The 21,385-nt window shown below is 35.7% G+C and overlaps 1 protein-coding gene across 3 annotated transcripts; it reads left to right on the top strand.

The window, feature by feature from the left end:
- Positions 1 to 1,729: 1,729 nt before the first annotated feature.
- On the top strand, positions 1,730 to 20,224 carry LOC590620 (inhibitor of nuclear factor kappa-B kinase subunit epsilon). 3 transcript variants are annotated; one of them, XM_011684984.2, is made up of 20 exons: positions 1,730 to 2,595; positions 5,541 to 5,669; positions 6,196 to 6,336; positions 6,464 to 6,593; positions 7,261 to 7,442; positions 7,991 to 8,148; positions 8,612 to 8,725; positions 9,265 to 9,444; positions 9,882 to 10,084; positions 10,752 to 10,810; positions 11,692 to 11,783; positions 12,283 to 12,481; positions 12,845 to 12,969; positions 13,663 to 13,779; positions 14,417 to 14,515; positions 15,015 to 15,111; positions 15,789 to 15,875; positions 16,152 to 16,468; positions 17,134 to 17,280; positions 17,562 to 20,224. In XM_011684984.2, exons 1-20 carry the CDS (start codon positions 2,545 to 2,547, stop codon positions 17,797 to 17,799), a joined length of 2,865 nt encoding a protein of 954 aa, XP_011683286.2. In that variant the 5' UTR covers positions 1,730 to 2,544; the 3' UTR covers positions 17,800 to 20,224. The 3 variants fall into 3 exon arrangements, with proteins under 3 accessions (XP_011683286.2, XP_030828155.1, XP_030828156.1); XM_030972295.1 differs by lacking the exon at positions 1,730 to 2,595 and adding an exon at positions 2,886 to 3,009; XM_030972296.1 differs by lacking the exons at positions 1,730 to 2,595; positions 5,541 to 5,669; positions 6,464 to 6,593 and having other exon boundaries at positions 6,231 to 6,336.
- Positions 20,225 to 21,385: the final 1,161 nt, after the last annotated feature.

The raw sequence follows: 21,385 nt of genomic DNA, 5'->3' as shown, positions 1-21,385 counted from the left end.
CAAGAACATGAAATATCCTCGATAATATAAAAAAAATATAAATGATTTGAATCAACATTCATGCCTTTTTAAATAACTTATACTAAATATTTTCATAGATGCTAACGGCTTTCCATAATATTTATTCTTTGTGAAACACCCCCCTGGACACCTCCTCCCGCACTCCTCCCAATCGGCAGCCTTGCCATTTTAAGCATTTAATTTCTCGAGTAAGACCGATGCCCCCAATCGATCCCGCGCCCCCTCGTTAAGTGGACTCACCCTACGCCACAGTTTGAATTGCATGAAAGTACATGTGGTAGGTTTGCCAAGCCTGAAAACTTCCAGATTTTATTTTATTTTCCCGATTTTTTTCTTCTTCCCAAAATGGATAGACTAGTCCATAAGATCGATGTAAATCCGGTTTGAAATTATGGTGGGTGATGTGACGTTTTTTCATGACTTGCTTGTACGCCTCGCGAAAGCGCTCTGCACCTCGCTTTGCTCGGATTTCTAAAAACCAATTTTTTTTTGTTTAACTCTCACTAAAACCCTTTTTTTAAACTCTCATTATCACCCCTGATTTTGGTTTGCGTACTCTATACAATCACTCAAGTTGGATTAAAAGGTTATATACTCGGGGAGGAGTAGGCCTATGTGTATAGGAAGTAAGATCTGCAATACGGGACATAGAGGGACATAGATTCATAACATTAGTCGTGCTAATACAAATGATATTATCAAAACAAAAATAGAATTAAATCGTATGACCCGTGCTTTCTTTGAACAAGTTGGAATTCACTTCTGTCGAGTTTGAACTTTAAAAATATAGAAATTGAATTTAGAATTAACAGTATGCAAAAAATACACATAGAAATGCAAACACAAAGTGACCACCATGAAGTGATAGTTAACGTTGCGTGCACGTGATAGAATTCAGAATTCGATATTCGAAATTTCTGTCGGAAAATTAGGGGTAAATTACTGAAGTAATCAGTGGCGTAATGAGCCAAAACTTTTGGGGGGTGAGAAGAAAATCCGCATCATCACCAAGTAGCATAATGCAGGGGCGGCGGAGCGTCTTCCAAAGTAGGAGGGGGACACCAACAAAAAGGGCACTTTCCCGGAAAAAGGGGCACCTACAAGGGAAACATCAACAACAACAAATACACCATTTGTTCACATTGGTGTGTATACCCTTACATCGTCACGATTGTCATTACACTATACCAGGGATGACATCAATATTTGTTTCTTTCTTTATGTGGTACAATATACTGCTTAATCTACATAATTTGCAGTTGGGTGTGAGCGAGCAAAAAATTTAAGATTTGTGAGGTCCAAGTGCGAAAAATTACATTTTATAAAGAAGACTAAAACATTCCCTGATGAGTATTAGGCACAATCTAATGACGAAAGACTGAAAAGTTCTTAATAGGCCTAAAAAAACCACATTTGAATTTTATTTGGGGGTCATCTGCCCCCCAAGCCCCCCCCCCCCCCCCCCCCTCATCAGTACGCCAGTGGAAGTAATAATGTTGTAATTATAGCTACCACGGGAAATGGACGGGGAAGTACGAGATGCAGTTGTAATACCAGGACGTTTCTAGCGGATGCGTGTGTAATATTTAAAGAAGTTGAAAAAGTTTTTCCCCATAGCACTATTTGTAGCTCTCTACGATGGAAGCATTTTCACAATTTGCAGGAGATATAGGATGGCTAATCATAATAGAGGGTACTTGCATTACTCGATAGACAGGCTTTTTTTCTTTGTTTCTTGAGGTAAGCTTAATAGACTATCATAATAGATGTTACAATAATAATATTTGCCGCTGCCTATATTTGATCAGGACCCATATTCATTTAAACTTATTTAAAAGACAATTTAAGCGCGCTATTAGTTTATTGACTACAATCATAGCGTCTGGGTTCCTTTTTTTTTAATATTAAGGACACGACCCTCTTTTTACTATATTTTTCATATTACATTTTCAGGACGTTCGATTACAAAGAATGATATTTGTTATTGTAAAAGATAAGTACCTTAATAATTTCAATACGTTCGACCGGTCTCAATGCTTAGGTGTTTTCAAAAATATTATTGATGGATGTTTCAAGCAAGGAAGGTCAAATAATCGCAGAGCTTTATGACAGCGGCTGAATTAATTACATCATTCCGGTCAGGTGTCCATAATGTTTTTCTGTATAAAACGAAAACCGGCTGACTGAATTCAACATAGGCCTACAAGTACCAGTGGAATCCCGCTTTAATTCTTTTCTTTTTTGATATTTGACAGGGATGTATTGCGACAAACATTAGATTGTTACATAATAGAACGTTTTCCCAACGTCGATGAAAAACTTTGTATTACCTGAACATTGCGCAATTAAGATAAGCCTCGTTATGCACGCACGTGTGTTCATGTCAAGTCCATAGTTTAATTTCGTAACCATGCAAGGAGCGTTTCTTCATCGAAATCATTGCTAAAACGTTCGACATTCTGTAGCGAACTTGTGAACATAAACGAGGATTATGATCACATATCATGCAGGTAGGAGACAGAGATGTCGGATAAGGACCACAATTTCCAAGGATGGAGTCGCAATTTCGTAGAGGTTGGTTGCAGCAAGGAAATTTTCGGGGATTCCCCTTTGTGTAGCCACTAGCCAGCCCGCCCTGTATATATAGTCGTGGTGCAACTCTTTCCCCCCTTTTTGTTAATTTGTTTGTTGTTCGCTGCCAAAGATTTTTGTTTTTTAAATAAATTGTTTAAATATCATTGTTGAACATTATATTTGTACTATTCAACTGTATTTCTTCCATGCCCCATAATCGCCCGTTATAGAAATTACAATCATTGTCATTGTCATTGTCATTGTCATTGTCATCGTCACGATCTACCGCGTCCGTTTGCCAGTTTGGAATTAGGCTAGCTGAAGTTAAAGAAGGTAAAGCCACTAAATAAAAGCTAACCATCGAAAATCTGTATTTCCTACCACTTGCACCGAGATGTATACTGAAATTTAAAGGTAATGATGAATTTCGGTTTGGTTTCACAACAAGAGCAAAGACAGGGTCAGAAATTTTCATCGAAAATGCATGCAATAAAAAAAATGGCCGATTAATCGGGAGTAGGCGTCTACGAAGTAATGCCATATTGTAGACCTACGTGTAATGTGTAGGTAGACCTAGATCTATACCGGTAATAATAATAACCTCGCTGCTACTAGCTGCTACTAAGTACTAGCTGCTACTAGCTGCTCGCACTGCACTGACTGAGTGTGACACCACGACTGCTACTGTTAGAATATTGTGTGGCTTTAGTTAGTGTTTCCATAAATATATGTATGTAGTAACTCCACTTCACAGTTTAAAATGATCTGTGACTTTTCTGCGTACTTCGAACTTGGAAGTGTGGGCCTTGTGGACTAATGACTAATAATGAGCATGTGCATGTATGCCAGTGGGATTAGATGGCATGGATTCATTTTAAGTCTACAGTTGACAATCCAAGTCGGATCCTAACTTCCAAGTTCACAACAATAGGCTTTTGTTTTAAAAAAAATGAGTTACTTGATCACAAAAGATGAGCACAAGTGCAGTGTCATGTATCATTAATCTTTTAGCTTTGTGTTGCACCTTTTGTACAAACATCTCTGAGCTGGGGGGACTTGATTAATACTGTAATGCAACATCAATTATTTTTATTTTTTTTTCAATTTCCTTCCTTTCGTGAAATACAATAGGGCATTTGTCTTTAATACTATACTACTACTACTAATAATGCAATAGTAGGAACTTTTAAATTTATTTGAATGTAGATCTATGTCAACAATTTTTATTAATGCAAATCAATTTTGATATAATTTTATTTTATTTCAGGCTTTTCTTTTGCCAAATGTAAAGTCATTTTTGTCCTTCTTTTTCTCTTTTGAAACGGTACACTCTTACAATCTGCACAACATATAGTTGTTTTATATTTATCATCTCATGATTTGATTTTTGCATCTTCTTGGTATTGAATTGATATCTAATGTAGTAATGTTTTATTTATGTATATTTATGTCTAATACTATTAGCTAATCGAGAGCCTTTTACAGAAGCTCAATTTCTTTTAGTAATCCACAGGCACTAGTTATGGTTTCCTTTCTTTTGTTATTGTATTTATTATTGTACATGTACTTTGTTATTGCCTTAAATCTTAATATTCCTGGAAATGACAAAATAAATAAAAACAGTTGGCTAATATACCATCTTTTTTGCCGTTTTCATGCAAACAGACCATATCAAGCATTAAATGCAGTATACCTAGACATTGTATGTCCGGATAGGTTGTGTATCTGGACAGCTGATTTAAAACATCAATTTGAAGAAGTTTACAAGCAATATTTGTATAGATCTTCTAAGACTTAATTGGAACAATATTATACAGGACAAATATTCATGTAAAATTAATGCTATGGGATGAATATTATAGTATTAATGACTGCTTTGAGAGAAATAGTTGTTTTTATACGCTCAAGGGAAGGTTAGAATTGTGCTATTACCCGAGGCGTGCCGAGGGGAATAGCCCAATTGTAACCTTCCCGAGAGCGTATAAAACAACTATTTCTCGAATATTAAAGCAGTCATTAATACTTTTATATGCCAAAAAAAAAAAAAAAAAAAAAACTTTTGTCGAAGATGGGATTCGAACTCTTGCGTACCAAAGGTGATGTTGCTAAAGTCAGCGCCTCAAACCGTTCGGCCAGCGCGCTCTGTCACCATACACAGTAGTTTTCTTTAATATATACATTAAAATGAATTGAAAACGGCTTCGCGTGGTGGAAGCTTCGCGGCTGCTCCATTAAACGGGTCCTTCTTTTACTTTTGCAATGCATATTGGCACGAACTTAGATCAAGATCTATCGGCAGATGTTGTTTTTTTTGTTTTTGGAAGTTTATTTTCGTCTTCATGTCAACAATGCAAGATAAAATTGTCGGTAAGATCGATCGAGATTCAATTGTATTGAAATTACCGACCAATTCTTCGCACACATAGGGTATCCTCGATCGCTCAGACCATTTTTTAACATGTAAACCTATGGGGTAACCATGGAGACTGACCTATTTTCCCAATAACCATGGTTATTGGGATTTTGAACTGTTTTTTAACCATGGTTACCGGGAATTTTCGGGAACAATTAAAGTTTATGAATGCAATTTCGACCAATCAGATTGCTGGATTACTTAAGTGAGGTATATAATATTCATTAAATAAGGAAAAAGAGAAGGCTTTATTTTTTTAAGTGTCCTAACACGCCATCCCCTCCCCCAAATAATTTTTTTCTTATCCTTTTGTAATGGAATGATCATTGAATAAGATTGGAATCATGTGTTGTAAAGTGTAAAATTAATTTTATACGATTAAACCAGCCCTGGTAATTAAGAGAGAAATTTAACAAAATGTTGTTGAAGATGCATGTCTGATTTTCTTGAATGTAATTGGATTTTTATTGCCTCCCTTTTTTTCGAAGTTAAATTTTCAACTGATTTTTTTTCTTCTTCTCCATTATTGTAGGTTATGGAACATAATGGCAGAGCACGCCAACCGGTACCCAACATACGTAGTACCCCAGGTTATATCATCTTCTTGGATACTCCGCTGGGACAAGGTGCAACAAGCAAGGTCTATGGAGGAAGACACAAGGTAAATACCCGTTTTGTCAGCTGATGCCAGAGTATTTTCTTTGGGGAGCTCAAGTCTCTCTCTCTCTCTCTCTCTCTCTCACTCTCTCAAAAACATAAATAAAACACCAAGTTTTAAAAATAGTTCTCATATTATTCATTTTAAAGAGCTATATTGTCAAAAATCTCCGGCAAGCAACCAAAATAGAAACAAAGCTTGTCAAATTTAAGGGGAATGTAGGGAAAATCAAACAATGCTGCCTTTAGTTTAGATACTGCAAGTTAATATCAAGATTTGAGGATAGCTGGATTAAAAAGTAGTTGATTGTTCCAAGAGGAAGGATTATTTCATTCACAAATCACAACTCAAAACTTCATTAATACCAATTTTTCAATTTTTCTGTTTAGTGTAAAAACAAGCTACCGGTAGTCAACAAGTTAGTATTTAAAGACTTAAAAGTAATGATGTGGTCAAAGTTGATGTAGGAATGTCATTCAAGCTTTTATTGTCCTTTGTGAATACAAAACAAATACTTCAATTCTTGCAGAAATCTGGAAAACGGGTAGCGTGTAAAGTGCCACACACTCCGAGTCTCTTCAGAATGGGAACAGACATGGAGAGAGAATCGCAGGTTCTGCTTGGACTACGCAACCAAAACATTGTCTGTCTTGAGGCAATAGAAAAAGATGTAAGTTGAAAGCAAGGTATTAACGGACCAATTAATTTAGTATTGTACGACACCACAGCTTTTTTAAAAATTGCTATCATGTTTGATTTTATTGTTTCTTTTATGCTTCTTCCATGCTTGTTTGCAGCAAATCTCCAAAGAGAACATTCTTATCATGGAGCTTTGTACAGGAGGGAGTCTCTATGACGTGTTAGAAAAGCCTGAAAATTCCTGTGGACTTGCAGAAAAAGATTTCCTTCAAGTGCTTGCTGACATTAGTAAGTGGATAACTCAAGGAAACGCCGATGCCGAAGGCGTCGGGAGCTTCAGCAGGTGCATCAGAAAATATTCAAACAGCGGGTTGGCCAACATTATCTCAAAATATGCAAAGGGAGTAATTACAATTTTGACTTACTAGCTTGCCCGACTCCTCTGGGCATCTGGCATGCCACTTCAAATTATAATTTGAAGAAGTCTTCGATGGAAAAAAGGGCGTGATTCTTCGTCCTACCCCGACGATTCTTCCATGTTGTATCGTCGACTCAACATGGCAAAGAGAAAGTACGCATACTTTCTCTTCGCCGGTTGAATCAACTTCAAATTATAATTTCAAGTGGCCAGCCAAATGCCCAGAGGAGTCGAGCAACCTAGTAAGTCAAAATTGTAATTACTCCCTTTTGCATATTTTGAGATAATGTTGCCCAACCCGCTGTTTGGATATTTTCCAATGCACCTGCTGAAGCTCCGACGCCTTCGGCATCGGCGTCGGAGCTTCCTGGAGTTAGTAAGTGGATAGCTCCTACAAATTAATCAATTTGTAGAAATTCTGGCAAAATCATGTAAAATATGGATTAGAACATATAAAATTTGTGAATTTCATATCAACTGTGTCTGTTCAATAATACATTCCTTGCTTCTTTCCTTCTTTGCTTTTCTTTTTCTCAGCTGCTGGCATGAAGTACCTGCGTGATAATGGTGTGGTTCACCGCGATGTGAAGCCTGGTAACATCATGTGCTTCAAAGATGACCATGGACATACCATCTATAAGCTAGCGGACTTTGGTGCTGCAAGACAACTCACTGATGATGAAAACTTCACCAGTCTTCATGGTACCGAGGAATATCTAGTATGTTTATACTTTTGTCTTTCTAACTACCTATGTAGTTGTTGGTCGTATCATGACAGGAATATTAATGGAGTCTGCAATAACCTGTTGAATACCAAACCTGAAATAAGTCTTGTTGAAACCCTTTGAAAATTTAGGGAAAATGAAATCATCTGTCATATGTTAAAAAGAGGATGAAAGCGTCCTGCTGTTCTATTATAAAACTGGGGTATGAATTTGAAAGAACATGTCTATTCCAGTAACGCTGCATGTTATATTGCTACAAAGAAGTACTGTGAAAAATGCTCTGGTGACAATTGCTGTGGGCTATATTTCATATAGGTTAGGGTTAGTTCTGTAATTAGGTTTTGGGGTAGGTTTATAGTTAGGATTGTGTACAAATATAATGTTTAGTCCAGGGTTAAAGATTAGAAATTGGTTAGTGAAGAATATTGCCCATGGAGCTACCTACACAAATTATATACTCTTTGTGATAATAGATTCATTGATTTTTTAACGGTATTTCATTGATCTTCAATTTTCTGACCATTTTCCTCATTTTCCTCCAGCATCCGATGGTCTTTGAAAGAGCAGTGCTGAGGGAACCTGCGGCATTGCCCTTTGATGCCAGGATTGATCTCTGGAGCATTGGAGCAACACTGTATCATCTAGCAACGGGCCAGTTACCCTTCAGACCACATGGCGGTCGTAAAAATTCACGAATGATGTAAGCCAGCCTCAACTTCTTTGTTTCGTCTCTTTCTCAATTTTTGTTCCTCATCTCTACCCAACCTTAATCTTTCCCTGTCTTTCATTTATTTTTTTTCAGCTGTAATTTTTATGCAGGCTGTATTGACAAATGAGTATATTTTTAAAAAGGCCAAAGTGTATACTTTAATTGCATTGAAACATTTATGGCTTTAGTCTTCTTCTGCTGACATACCTCAATAGATGAGCAAAATTAAGCAAACAAAATTGTACTTAATTTTGATGATTTTAGTTGAAAAAGAAGCAACAAAGGAAAGGAGGATAGCTTTGTTGTGAATCACAGCTTTACTGTGTGAACAAGCAGTTAGATTTTATCACATTCCATGCTAGATATCACATCTTGTGTTGAAGATACTGCACAAAACTGCCTCTGCTCATTTGTTATGATTCATCATATCTTTATCATGATTTATGTCTATCAGGTTTCATCTGACCACGAAGAAAGCACAAGGGGTGATCAGCGGGGTCCAGACTGGACCGTTAGATCATGAGATTACCTGGAGTCGGGAACTGCCAGAGACTTGTCGTCTCTCAACGTAAGTTATTAAACCTACTGCTTACAGGGGAGGGAGGGGGGGGGTGGACCAGATGTTCCCTGTATTAAGCCAATGGGAAGTAGAGAAATTTGGTAGTCGGGAAATTAAAGTAGTTTTGAATTGATTGGTCCATTGCACATCATGTGATGAAATACAACTCTAGAGATCATGTGGAAAGTCCTTTGATGAAAGGAAAGTGAAATTTCTGTCCAAAGTTCCCATAACATTTAATTTGGCTAGTATAATACCAGGGGATTACAGGTCAATGGGTGTGGAGCTCTTTCTTATTATTATTATTATAATTCTGTAACAAAATGAATAGATACAATGAATTCAGTTTTAGAATGAAGATGAAGCATGAATATCATGATTACATGGTTTTTGTTTGCTCATTTAGTTAAAGAATTGACATAATCTTTACAGAATGAAGAGTTTGACACATAACTCATTGGATTTACTTTACCTGGTAGTCACTTAAACCTGCATTAACGTTAGTGTACTTTTATGAATATCGGCAACAATTAATCTCTATATTTCAGAGGCCTAAAGAAGTTGATTACACCCCTGCTGGCTGGCTTGCTGGAGAGTAATCCCAGCACTGTGGGGTCCTTTCAACATTTCTTTCAAGCTTCACAGGCCATCACCACCAAGATAGCCATAGACGTCTTTTGGGTGTGTGAAGCATCTTACATGAAGATCTACTGTAGACCCAGTGATAGGTAAGTTTGCAGTAAAGCAAGTGGTTTGAACAATGCTTTGAAACCTGAAGGTACCAGCTCAAAGCAGAGCATTACAAATTAAGGCAATCTAAGGATATTGAAGTCAATTACTCAGGCCCGGGGATAGGACTGCAATCTGTATTTATTGTCAATTTATAATTAAGGTGTAATTTATACTTCAACATGGTCATGAAAGTAATTGAATGATTTATCTTTTTTTATTTTGTCTGTGTGGGCTTTTGATACTAAAACATTGATAATATAAAGGGGGAGGATGTTGGAAGAATGTTAAAAAGTTATTAGGAAATTGGTTAATATTTTTTCAGAACGAACATGTCCTGGATATTAAGACATCATTTGTCTCTGTAAGTTAATTTTGTCAGTGACCTAAGCGTCAGTCATTATATATCCAACTCATTGCTTTCTCAAACATGCAGGTTTGCTGAGTTTCAAGAACACATCGCTTCTCAAACCAAACTCTCAGCCACCAAGCAGACCATCTTGCACAATGGTGAAACCTTCAAACCAGACGGAGCTCTCCCCATCAGCCGGTATCCTATCACCTCTGTTGCCAATCCCATCATGCTTAGCAATAAGGAGCAGATACATGTCCAGCATCAGATAACTCCACCTTTTGTCGGTCAGTTGAATTTGTTGTTGTTAGAGGTTTATAGTAACAATGAGTTTTATATACCTAGTAATATATTTCGTTAAATATTCAATGAGCTAGAAGACGAATACAAATTGATCGGAGAGATGATTATTTTTCTCTTAAATTCCTCATTAGAATCCTCAAACTGCCTTGATTTACTTGTGAAATAGAAAACTTTATTGATTTTAAGTTATATGTCATCAAGTCCAGAGATAATTCAAGCACAGGTGTAAGTAAGACTAAACACTTCGTGATCATACCAGCTTATTTTTAATTTCTTGATTTTATGAAAGATGATACTGCACAAGTCATAACATACCTACTTCAGTTATCAATAAAGGTGATGGGGGATAGTTGCAAAACAGCTGTGCAATAAATGTTCAGACTTTACACCAATATTTCATAATCCTTCATATATTTTTTTCTTGAAAATCCATAGATTAAATAAATGTTGTCCCCCTATGTCATCATATTTTCCTTATATTTTCCAGTTATCAATACAGGTGATGGGGGATAGTTGCAAAATGGTTGTGCAATAAATTTTGAGACTTTACACCGATATTTCATAATCCTTTATATATTGTTTTCTTGAAAATGCAAAGAGGAAATAAAATATTTCCCCCCTATGTCATCACATTTTATGTTTACCTTACAGCTACTATGCCTGCCCTTCGACCTCGATTTTCAACACAGAATGATTACCCAATAGCAAAGGTATATTGCAGAGGAATTTAACCCTATCATTTTCAATGGGTTCTATGCTTGTTTTTGTTTGCTTGTACACTCCAAACTAGCTTGTCAATTTTACTGATTATATCGAAATTTTATCAGAAAACTTCTCTTTTAAATAAGTGAACTTCCATATTAAACTTTATCTAGTGGAATGTGTGTTGTAATTAAGACACCTCTTGGTTTAGAATATGTTTTTTTGTACATTTCTAAGAACATTTTATTATTGAGTACATGTACATGTACTGTTTATGGTTGCTGTCCAGACATACCCACTAGGGTTATACAGCAACCAAATTCCAATTTGTTTTTATTGTGAATATTTTACTATTTGAATAACTGCAACCAAAATATAATAATTATGTTTAAGAAGTACTTCTATTATATTTACTGTATGTTGATTTTACTGTTTTTATTATGGAATTACGGAATTGAATAAATGCTGAATTGAATTGAATATTAATTATTCCTCCTGGCACATTATGTAACCCTTTCCTGACATTCTCTTCGTGACCCTATAAGGACCTGCTCAATGATATTGGCTTAACTGGAGAATACCCCAGTCACAATTAAATGTATTAAGAATATGTGTAAAGTTAGGTTTGTCGTCAGTGTTAGGCACCAGGATTACGGTTATGGTTAGGGTTCCTTGTTTGATGGAGTGTTCTGCAGTTAAAGGGTTAGGGTCAGGGCCACAGTCAAGGTAAGAATCAGGTCGGGGTTAGGGTTGTGCGCTAGGGTCAGGGTTAGGATTAGGGTCACTTATGCGGTGGGGTATTCTGCAGTTATTCCACAGTATTACATACAGAACAGAACCAGCATCTATATTTTTCTTTAATTTGAGTTTTATATCTGTTGTCTCTCAGGGTGCTTTGGCCACAGGGTGTATCCTTCAGATACGACAGAAGATGATACATGAGATGCATGGGCTGTTTGATCAGTATGTTATAACTCTACGGTAAGTTGTTATGGAGATGAACTGTATTTGACAGGTTAAATACAGCTGATTCAGAACATGATAGCATGTGAGAAAGTGCTACATGTACACATTAATATCACATTTGAACAACAAGGCTCATATTTCTTCAGTGAGGTCATTGTGAAGTTGTCTGGATGAATGTAGGATTTTTTTTTATAGTGAAATATTGGATAAGGTATCTTTGTGTATTGAAATAATATCAGTAACAGCGAGATTGTTTTATTGCCATTAAATGCCTCGTGTACCTGTACCAGCTAATGCATAAATCTAAAAAAATTGTACAATCTATCTTGTCCTGTATCTATAGAAATAATAAATAGAATTTATTTTTAAAAGGATAACAAAACAATTTCAAATGTACTGAAGTTCTGTTGAAATCAAAACATCTTATGATCTTTCAAAATGTTATGTGTTTCCTTGCTAGCATTTTTTCATTCTTAAAAATAATTTTATTTAAACAATATTTGTTTGGGTTTAGCGATCGGTTGAAGATGGACACCTTGAGATTACAAGATCACCACAAGTCTGTGAAGAGCAAGCTCTCCATCATGTCAAATTACTTAAGAGATGGAAGACGGATTCTCAACCTCCAGGGGAATACTCAAAAAGGCCGGATCAGTGAAATCACTCATCAGCTTGAGCATAAACTTGAGGAAGGCAGTCATGACCTTATACAGGTAATTTTGTTCAACCTTTACTGCTCATTGGGAGGGACATGGTATTCTGTCCACATTTGTCCCTCTCAACCCAGGTGCTTTGAATATAGGAACCTAGCAATCCTGAGATGATTTACGGTTGCATGACCCGCAGGAAGAGCAGTATGAATATCAATGTGGCTACCTTGGGCAAATTATATAAAGATAGTAATTATTAATTGCTTCATTTAATAAACAGCTATATGAAAATAATGTAGATGTTTGATTGTGCTCTTATATCTTGATATTTCAATTATGGTATATCTTTTCATTCTCTAATATTGATTCTTTTAATGTTAACTTCATATCAAGTGCATTTTCTTTAAATTCTTTTTCATTTTGCAGTTTGAGATGCAGAGCAATGAAATTGATGAGATATTGAATCAACTTCACTTAGATGTCTTTGTCAATGATATCCTACAAAGCATTTGGAAGCCTTCCCAAGGGTGCAATGTCCAGGATGAAAAGTGGTATGTTAAAATTTGAAAATATTCAGTATCATTCTTTTTGAAGAGTTTTGAACTAAGAAGAATGATGTTTCTACCTGTACATGTACATGGATGAGTGTGCAATTTTTAATTTACGTTACACTTACGATGAGAGCTGAGCTTCAAGTTCGTAATAAAACGAACATGAGCAGAATTGATATTCTTAACCAAAGTTGCGATTTGCCAAGTACATGTGTGAAGAAATTTTAAATGAAATAACTGACCCTATAGAAACAACTATGCCTCGAATATTAAAAGCAGTCAATATATATTTTATATACCGAAAAAAAGGAAAATGTTGACTTGCACTCAAACACCGGTATTGCGCATCGGTCATCACACAAAAGAAACTTATACGGTAACACGTAAACCAAAATGGGGATCGCAGCAAAACGACGTCACGTTTCACAGCCATGGAAAAAGTGCTATGAAAAATGGATATAAACCGGTAGAGCCGGGAAAAATGACTATGAATTTCAATTAGCGGGCATGGTTAAGAACATGACTGCATTTTCAACCAATCAGAAGACAGGATTAGTAAAGAATCTTAAAATGAGGTATATAATACATAATACCATTTTTTTTTAAAAAGTACTTTCTTTATGATGATTCACTTTATATGCTTTGCTATAGAGGTATCATGAAAGTTTAACATTGTTTCTTTTGTTTCCATAGTTCCACAGAGCTTGTACATTTGACAGATGAAATGGAGGATATCTTTAAGCGATTCAGCAGAGACAAAAAGACAGGCAAGCTCTCCTACAACGAGGAGCAAATACACAAGATGGAAAAGTAAGTCTCCTTTATAGATATTAACCTGTTGACTACTAAATTCTCTAATTCCCATAGGCTTCATACAGGGACCATCCAGTTCCAGTAGGCAATGGGTTAAATAAGTCCAAGGTATTTGTTCATTATGTGTTCTATGCACTTCCCTTCTTAGAGGCTGATGAATAGACATTGACATCAAAAGTAATTTATGAAGCTATAATAGGGCTATTAACTTCATATGAAGGAGACACAATGGCTCAGTGGTAAAGCAGTGGTCTCGTAACTGGGAGGTTCCAGGTCCAAAACGAAGTCGATGCACTAGTGCCCTTTGGTAAGGCATTAATCCTCATTACCTATTCCCTCGGAGAGGATTTAAAGCCATCGATCCCCTTAACTGCTTACTTACAAGCATACACATGCTTTCTTAGCAGTCAGGTAAAACAAACCCATCAAACCAAACCAAACCGATATAGACATTAAATTTTGTAAACCTATCAAGTAAATGATTACATGAGACAAAGTAACTTTTAAGTTGACTTTCATGAATATTATCTTGTATAAGTAAGAGAAACAGATAAATTGAGGCTGCAGTCTTGGTTAGATAGAGCATTATACAGTCCCAGTCATTCTCTTTTACGTTTCTTTTTTCTTTGTGTAGACTGAGTCTTGGTGACCTAATGAAGAGAACCATGACTTGTATTGGAGGATGTGAAGAAAGATGGAGATCGCAACACAAATTACTCATGGTCTGCCACAAGTAAGTGTTTCCCCTAGGAGCCTAACCAATTTCATATTTCCAACTCAGTTACATTCATAAGAATAGGATATGTGATATTGTACTTTCTGGATGTCACTCGATGAAGGAGATTCAATCCAGAGTTGAAAGGTTAAATGCTAAACAAAAAAAGTGTTTGTATTTGTGATTCGAGCCCCAAAATGATCTAATGATTAAGAGGTGACTAGCTTATTGTTTTGATAAAAATGGTCCTTAAGTTTGAAAATTCTTCAGTCTCCGAAGTAGTTATCTATCACAGCAAGTTTTTGATTTTAAAAAAAAGTAGTTACTGGTACATATAAACTAGTTTTTTGTAAACAAATGAAATGATATGATCATGTATTCAACAAGAGCTTTTTCTTTATTTCTTCTCAATACTAGATCTAAAGATTATTTGCAACGGTTTCCTTCAGTAGTTGTACAGTTGTATGAGACCCTTAACACTAATTTTGAATGGATATTTTTCTTTTCTCCTCCTCAGCAAAGCCTACAACCAACGACAACAGCTCCTGAAGGCAGACCGTTCATTGGCCCCTCTCGTTCATCAGTGTAACGTTCTTGAAAATACAATCAGTGATGTAAGTAGAATAAATTTGGCTAGGGGTGGGGATGAGGATGAATTGGGAATCTGGTATCCTCTCTATGCTCTTTATTCATATCCTGTATGCTTATCTTGATTAAAGGATTGGAGAATTAAAAGTGTCGTTTGCTTGTAACTAGATAGCTAACATTTCCTAGAGTTTAAAATCACTGCAATAAAAGTGTAATTTTGTTTATTGTTGTGGAGTGTCTACAGGACTTCAGCCAATATTGCCTACACTTTCAATTCAGTAGATATTAGTTGAAATATGTGAGGTTAGACTTGTCATGTTTCTGATCGTATCAATTAACCAATTTTTTAATAGATCAAAGAATTAGAAGATAAATTGACCAATTTGATAACCAGAAAATGATATTTGAGTTTTACTGTGTTGCTTGAGTTAAAAGTAACAAACTCTAATACATATTTCTTCCTTTTTAATTCAGGTTTCTGTAAATCTAGTATTACCTTACATACAGATGGCATGACAAGTGCTGCACAAATAAGGAATGTTGTTATTTGAATTAGCGATGTAACATCCTACTATGATATGTGCTGCACAAATATGATATATATATATATATTTGTATTCACAATATGTTGATATACATCTCAGTTCAGTTAGTAGTGACTAATAGATTTAATCATCCTCTTTTTTTGCCCTCCTTTATACAGCTTCACTCCCAATGCTGGCAAATTGCTGAATCTAAAACTCCACCTCCTGACATGAAACGCCATCATACATATCAAGCTCCAAAAGAGGTGAGTGTGTTAGCATTCTGATATGAGTTAATGATCACACTGTAAGGTATTGTGTGTTTAGCTCGAGCCCGAAGGTCGTTAGTTCAGCGTTCCAAGTGTAGGAGTTTTCATAGCACTTCTGGCTCTAGACGGACTATCTGTGCATTTTTAGATGACACAAAATTAGCACACAAATTGGCATGATTGTGAATTAACTTTCTGTTTTTATGTGACATTATGTCAGAGATTACTTAATTTTATTGCCATCCCTTCATACATGTATCTCATCCTCCACAGATCCTTCTCAGTGCAAGCACCCAGACCTCTCTCCCGAAAGAAGAGACACCATCCCATCACACCAGTCTCTTGCTTGACCATCACTACGACCAACTCACCAAAGGGGGCAAGCCTCTCGTCATGGGCAAATCAACTATCAACACTCAGAGGTCACCCTACTCGGTTGATCGGTCATCCGGTCAGTATCCTGAGCTTTACCAAACAGCATCAGCCTTATCTGAACCCTCTTGTGGCACGAGCCAGTATCGGTATGATGCGCCTCTCACAAGGGCGCGTTCGTCACCACCTGAGTTAGTGGCGCGCGGTATTTCAAGAAGGTGGGTTCACTTTACAAAAAGTATGCTGGTGTGAAATCAGGATCATGAATAATGCAAACAAAATTTGAGAACCAAGTTTCTCAACAGTTTAATTTTGAAATTTGAGTGAAATCTGGTCTTATAGCATTCTAGCAGAGTGATTTAGGAGGATTAATACACAAATGTGCAACTTGAGAGAATGCATTGACATATTTATCTCTCTTGTCTGTATCACTGTCAGGGATGATTTGCCCTTGGTATTTTTCTGAAGTATGAGCACAGAGTGTGCAGATAACCCTATTTAGAATGCCCTTGAAGCGTCCCGATAAGTTGCTTCATGGTGCATGACCTTGATATGACCTCTGAAGCATTGTTTTATTTAAAGGGGCACATTCAACCCTTGATGCTTGGAGGCATTTTACATCAAAATGCCAATGGAAGTTTCATTTTGCAGTATGTCCAGGGGGCGTTTCACAAAACTTGTCATCAGTGACAAAAGACAGTTTTTGTTATAAGCTACTGAAATCCTTGCTTCTGATTGGTTTTCATCAGAATTGTCACTGATTTTTGTTATTTGTCACTGAAAAAAGGCTTTGTGAAATGCCCCCCAGATGTACAAACTGTTTAACCATCAATATGGATCTTTTGGGTTTACTAAATCTGAATGCTTGAAATGATTTCTCCAGGTCTCCAGATACTCCATCCGAGTTGTATGGTGTGGATCCAACACCAGGAGCCATAGGAGGGCTCCAGGATCTGAGAGCTCCTGCAGGAGATTACCAACAAGCAGAAGGACCCAGGATGATCAAAGTATCCAAGGAATTTAAGAAGAGGTAAGTCCATTCTCATTTCATTTCCTTTTCTTTTATTTTGTTGGATTGATTAGTTAAATCAATTATTCTACTTTAAAATGGTATTTGAAAATGGCTTTTACAGCAAAATACCTGAAATAATTTTTTGTAATCATGCTGAAAATGGTTTGCAGTGATATTTATCTGAAAATTACTACTAACCTCAATTTATCAGTTCCCTTGCTACCTGTTATCCATTTTTTGTGGGAAATAACATACATCATTTATTTCTCTTCCTTTTGGGGGTGTTCTTTTCTATCTAGGGTGGCAGACTATAGAAAGGAGTCTAACACTTCATATCACATTCAAAGGGACTTGGCTGAATTGACTCAGTTAGAACTTGAGAGTATGTCCTTGGAGTCACCTGAGATGCCTCGATACACTGCAGATTCTAGTCTGCTTGATACACTGACAGGGCCGGGAATGGATGAAGGGGATGAAAGCATCCTGGAAGGTTTAGACATCAAACGTCCACCAGTATCCTATCAGTCAGGCACATAGTGACAGTGATTCTCGCTTTCGCCAATACCCAGCCCGGCCTATCCCAGAGTGCACATGAAATTTACATCCTTGCATTTTTGGGGTATTGGCGATAGCGAGAATTGATTAACTAGAGTACCTTCACATCGCATTCGAGTCTGGAGAACTGCACTTTACACCATGCACTTGGTTTGGAAGTAGGTCTGTGAGTGATTTTACATAAGATCTGCTATTTATGGGAGGAACATGTATATCATACATACTGGTATTCATTTGTAAATGGTTTCACTCTAAGATCATGAGGAGCACAACCTAGAAATGCCCAGTTCTCCAAATGACGTCAGGACTGCGCCAAGTTGAAGATAGAAAGTATAGGTGTGGAAAGAAAATGCACATTAAAGACAGCACCTTAAAGTTGGAAGGATAGACATGGAAAGAGAATGTGCATCAGACCAGTTTCTAAATCAAGACAAAAAGTTTGGATAAAGACCTTTTGTTTACTATTGATTTTTTAAATGTTGTTTTGATGTCATGTGGATAGTGATTGATAGCTTGTAATAGTTTGCTGTATGTACATGGTACAAGATTGTTGGCAAACATTGACAGCATAGAGTAAAAGGATACCGTGAGAAGTCTTCAGATTGCCCTGTTATGAAGATCTGGGGCGGAAACTAAAAGGAGGATCAGTTTATGAAAACAGAATTACATTGTCATGAGGCAATGTTAACAGGAGCAATATTCTGCAAATACATTTGGTGTAGCGATGAATCACAAATTTAGCAAGATGTAGAGCATAAAGATTCAGTACCTGTCATTTTCTTAGAGTGTTTTGACAATTGTTATGATGACAATGTCTTGTGCAATGACATACTTGCAAGTATTGATGAAGATCTGATGCACATTTGTAGCGGTGATTTGATTGTTACATTGGGGTGCCAAGCCAACAGCTCCCCGTGCTGCACCCTGGATAAAACCGTAGCTCCATTCTCATCCTAATCCACTATAAAATTAGTGGTTTACCATATATGTAGTATATATATATATATATATATATATATATATATATATATATATATATATATTCAAGGACATGTATCGATCAAATTCACCAGGTGCAGTTGTCAGCTCTGTATTAACGCCTTTGTAATAGTTGACAACTAGCATGTTAAACTTGTATAACTATGAGCCCAGTGTTTCCTTGTGAATATCGCAGTGATTTGGGGGAATTCCTCATTTGGACTTCTGCGGATTAGTCATACTTTCGTGATGAGCAGGGTGGGCAGTCAAAATTGATAGGATGAGAATGGATCTGTTTACAAGCCAAGAATGTTGTCATGAATTTTCCGGTTAATAGAAGGGCACTTTATTTTGTACCTTGTTTTTGTTCAATTTTTCAACTGCTGATAGTACCCTGCAAAGTACACTGCATTTAAGCACAGATTAATCAGTATTTTACAACATCACAAATAAAAATGGACTATGTTTGCCCTTCACAGATGGTTTATTTCAAATCAGATATCTCATATATAACCAATGAGTCCTGGCAACATTCTTGTTTATCGTTAAAAACTGAAGGTTGGCCATATAATCCACATGAAAAACATGTAATTTTAAAGAACACTTTCAAAGATTTGCACTCATTGTCTCATAAGCATCTGCAAGAAGTGTCTTGTGTGTTTTTTTTAACATGTATTTTGTACAAAATTTGACAATATAAAAAATATGCTGCTAAATGTTGTATAATTTATCTTGCATCCAATACATTCTATGTTGGGAAAATATTTAGTATAAATCCATTTTTTTTCTTCGCGGCAGTGAAAATTGTGTAAACAGATTGTAACAAAAATTGAAAACATGAAAAAGAAATCAATGAATAAGTGCAAATCAAAGAGAGAAAATAGCTGTTGTTTCATGTGGATTATTCAGCATTTGCTCATAGAATTTTGTTCCTGTTAACATTGCTGATCTTTGATATGTGTTGGTACTGCTGTTGTATTCATTAATTAACTTTAAAGAAACAAAATTTCTTTTATTTGTGGTTTTCGACTTGTTTCTTCAAAATGAACGTTGACGACATTATCTAGTATATTTCACTAGACCTGAACTGTATAGTTTTCTTGAGTACTAATTGTAAAAACTGTGAATTACAATTTACAACATTGGTTTCTATCGATCCATATGTAAGTACACTGAAAGCTCCCTAAAAGATTACATACATGTATATTTTTATATCGTTTCATATCTGTCTACTGTGTCTATTATTGTATATGAGTGTAACAGTATTATTCAATATAAATGTTTTATATCAAGTTTCATATGTTGTTGATTATATAATCTTTCAAATTTTTTATCATAGTCGAACCCTGTAGTACCTTGTTGTGATTGTGCTGTATTTGTAAATCAAAGATTGTTTTCCAATTAAATTTGAAGCTTTTGTATATCGTATGTTGAAGTTTATAGCTTTCATTCATACTTCATTATTATGTGAATACTACAGGACACTCATAAGTTAGCCTACTAAGCGCCATGAGCACCGGAAGGAGGACCTGTGCGCTATACAAGTAGCCACTATTATCACTATTAATCCTCTGTTCTCTAGTCTACAGCCTAAAAATATAATTCACGTTTTAAAATGTCTTGCTCTACTTCCTTGTTTTAAACATCCTATACAAACATTTTAGACAGAAATCAATAAACACATTGTTCAGAAATAATGTTGAATCATGCTTGTCATATGAAACACAATTGATGACGAACTTGAACTAAACATTGATACTTGTGCTAAAGCTTTGCTCTTTATTCCACTTATTCTAGATAGATGCAGTCATTTTGCAAATGAAGAGATTAAAAATTTACATTAGCATATATTCAATATCTGTTATCTCATTTTTCCTGAAAGGGAATTGATTCAAAACAATTTAGGAAAATATATTCCTTATAGAGATAATTATTAGTTATGGAATCTTTATGATCTATATTATTGGGAATTATATCAGATATAAATTATTATTTATATTAATTATCTCATTGCTTGATTCAAAAAGCCAATTTATTTCTGAATCTCATCATTACCATTTAAAAGATGACATAAGTATTCAGGGAGTATTAATTATACAATTATTTATGTTATCATAAGTGGTGAATTTATTGTGCTAAATCAGTTTGGGGGTTGCTTAATGGAAACTATCAAAGAGATTTGAACATATTGCTTATCTTCATGTGGATCCGAAAAATGGTTCTGTAAACGTGGTAATACATGTACAATGCAATTTTTACCAACATATATATATACATACACACATCATATCTGGGCACAAGAAGGTCGATCTGATGAATATTAAAAATCATATTCCCAAAGACTAAAGATAATTTGTCATATTTATACACTTTTTTGTTTTTAGTTGTGTGTCCTTAAAGTAGCACTGTAAGTTTTTTTCCATCCCAGTGCAGTAGAGTATTTGTATAAAGTAACTATTATTTGTATTATTACTATTATTAACGTTATTATATATTGTTGTTATTATTGTATCCTACCTTTTCTAAATTTATTGAATTTGTTTAAAGTTTCATAAAATTAGTGGTTTGGACAGTTTGCATTACACGTATT

The sequence above is a fragment of the Strongylocentrotus purpuratus genome, unplaced genomic scaffold (assembly GCF_000002235.5).
Source record: "Strongylocentrotus purpuratus isolate Spur 01 unplaced genomic scaffold, Spur_5.0 spur5_scaffold_6, whole genome shotgun sequence".
Lineage (NCBI taxonomy): Eukaryota > Metazoa > Echinodermata > Echinoidea > Camarodonta > Strongylocentrotidae > Strongylocentrotus > Strongylocentrotus purpuratus.
This window is presented reverse-complemented; position numbering and strand designations above follow the sequence as displayed.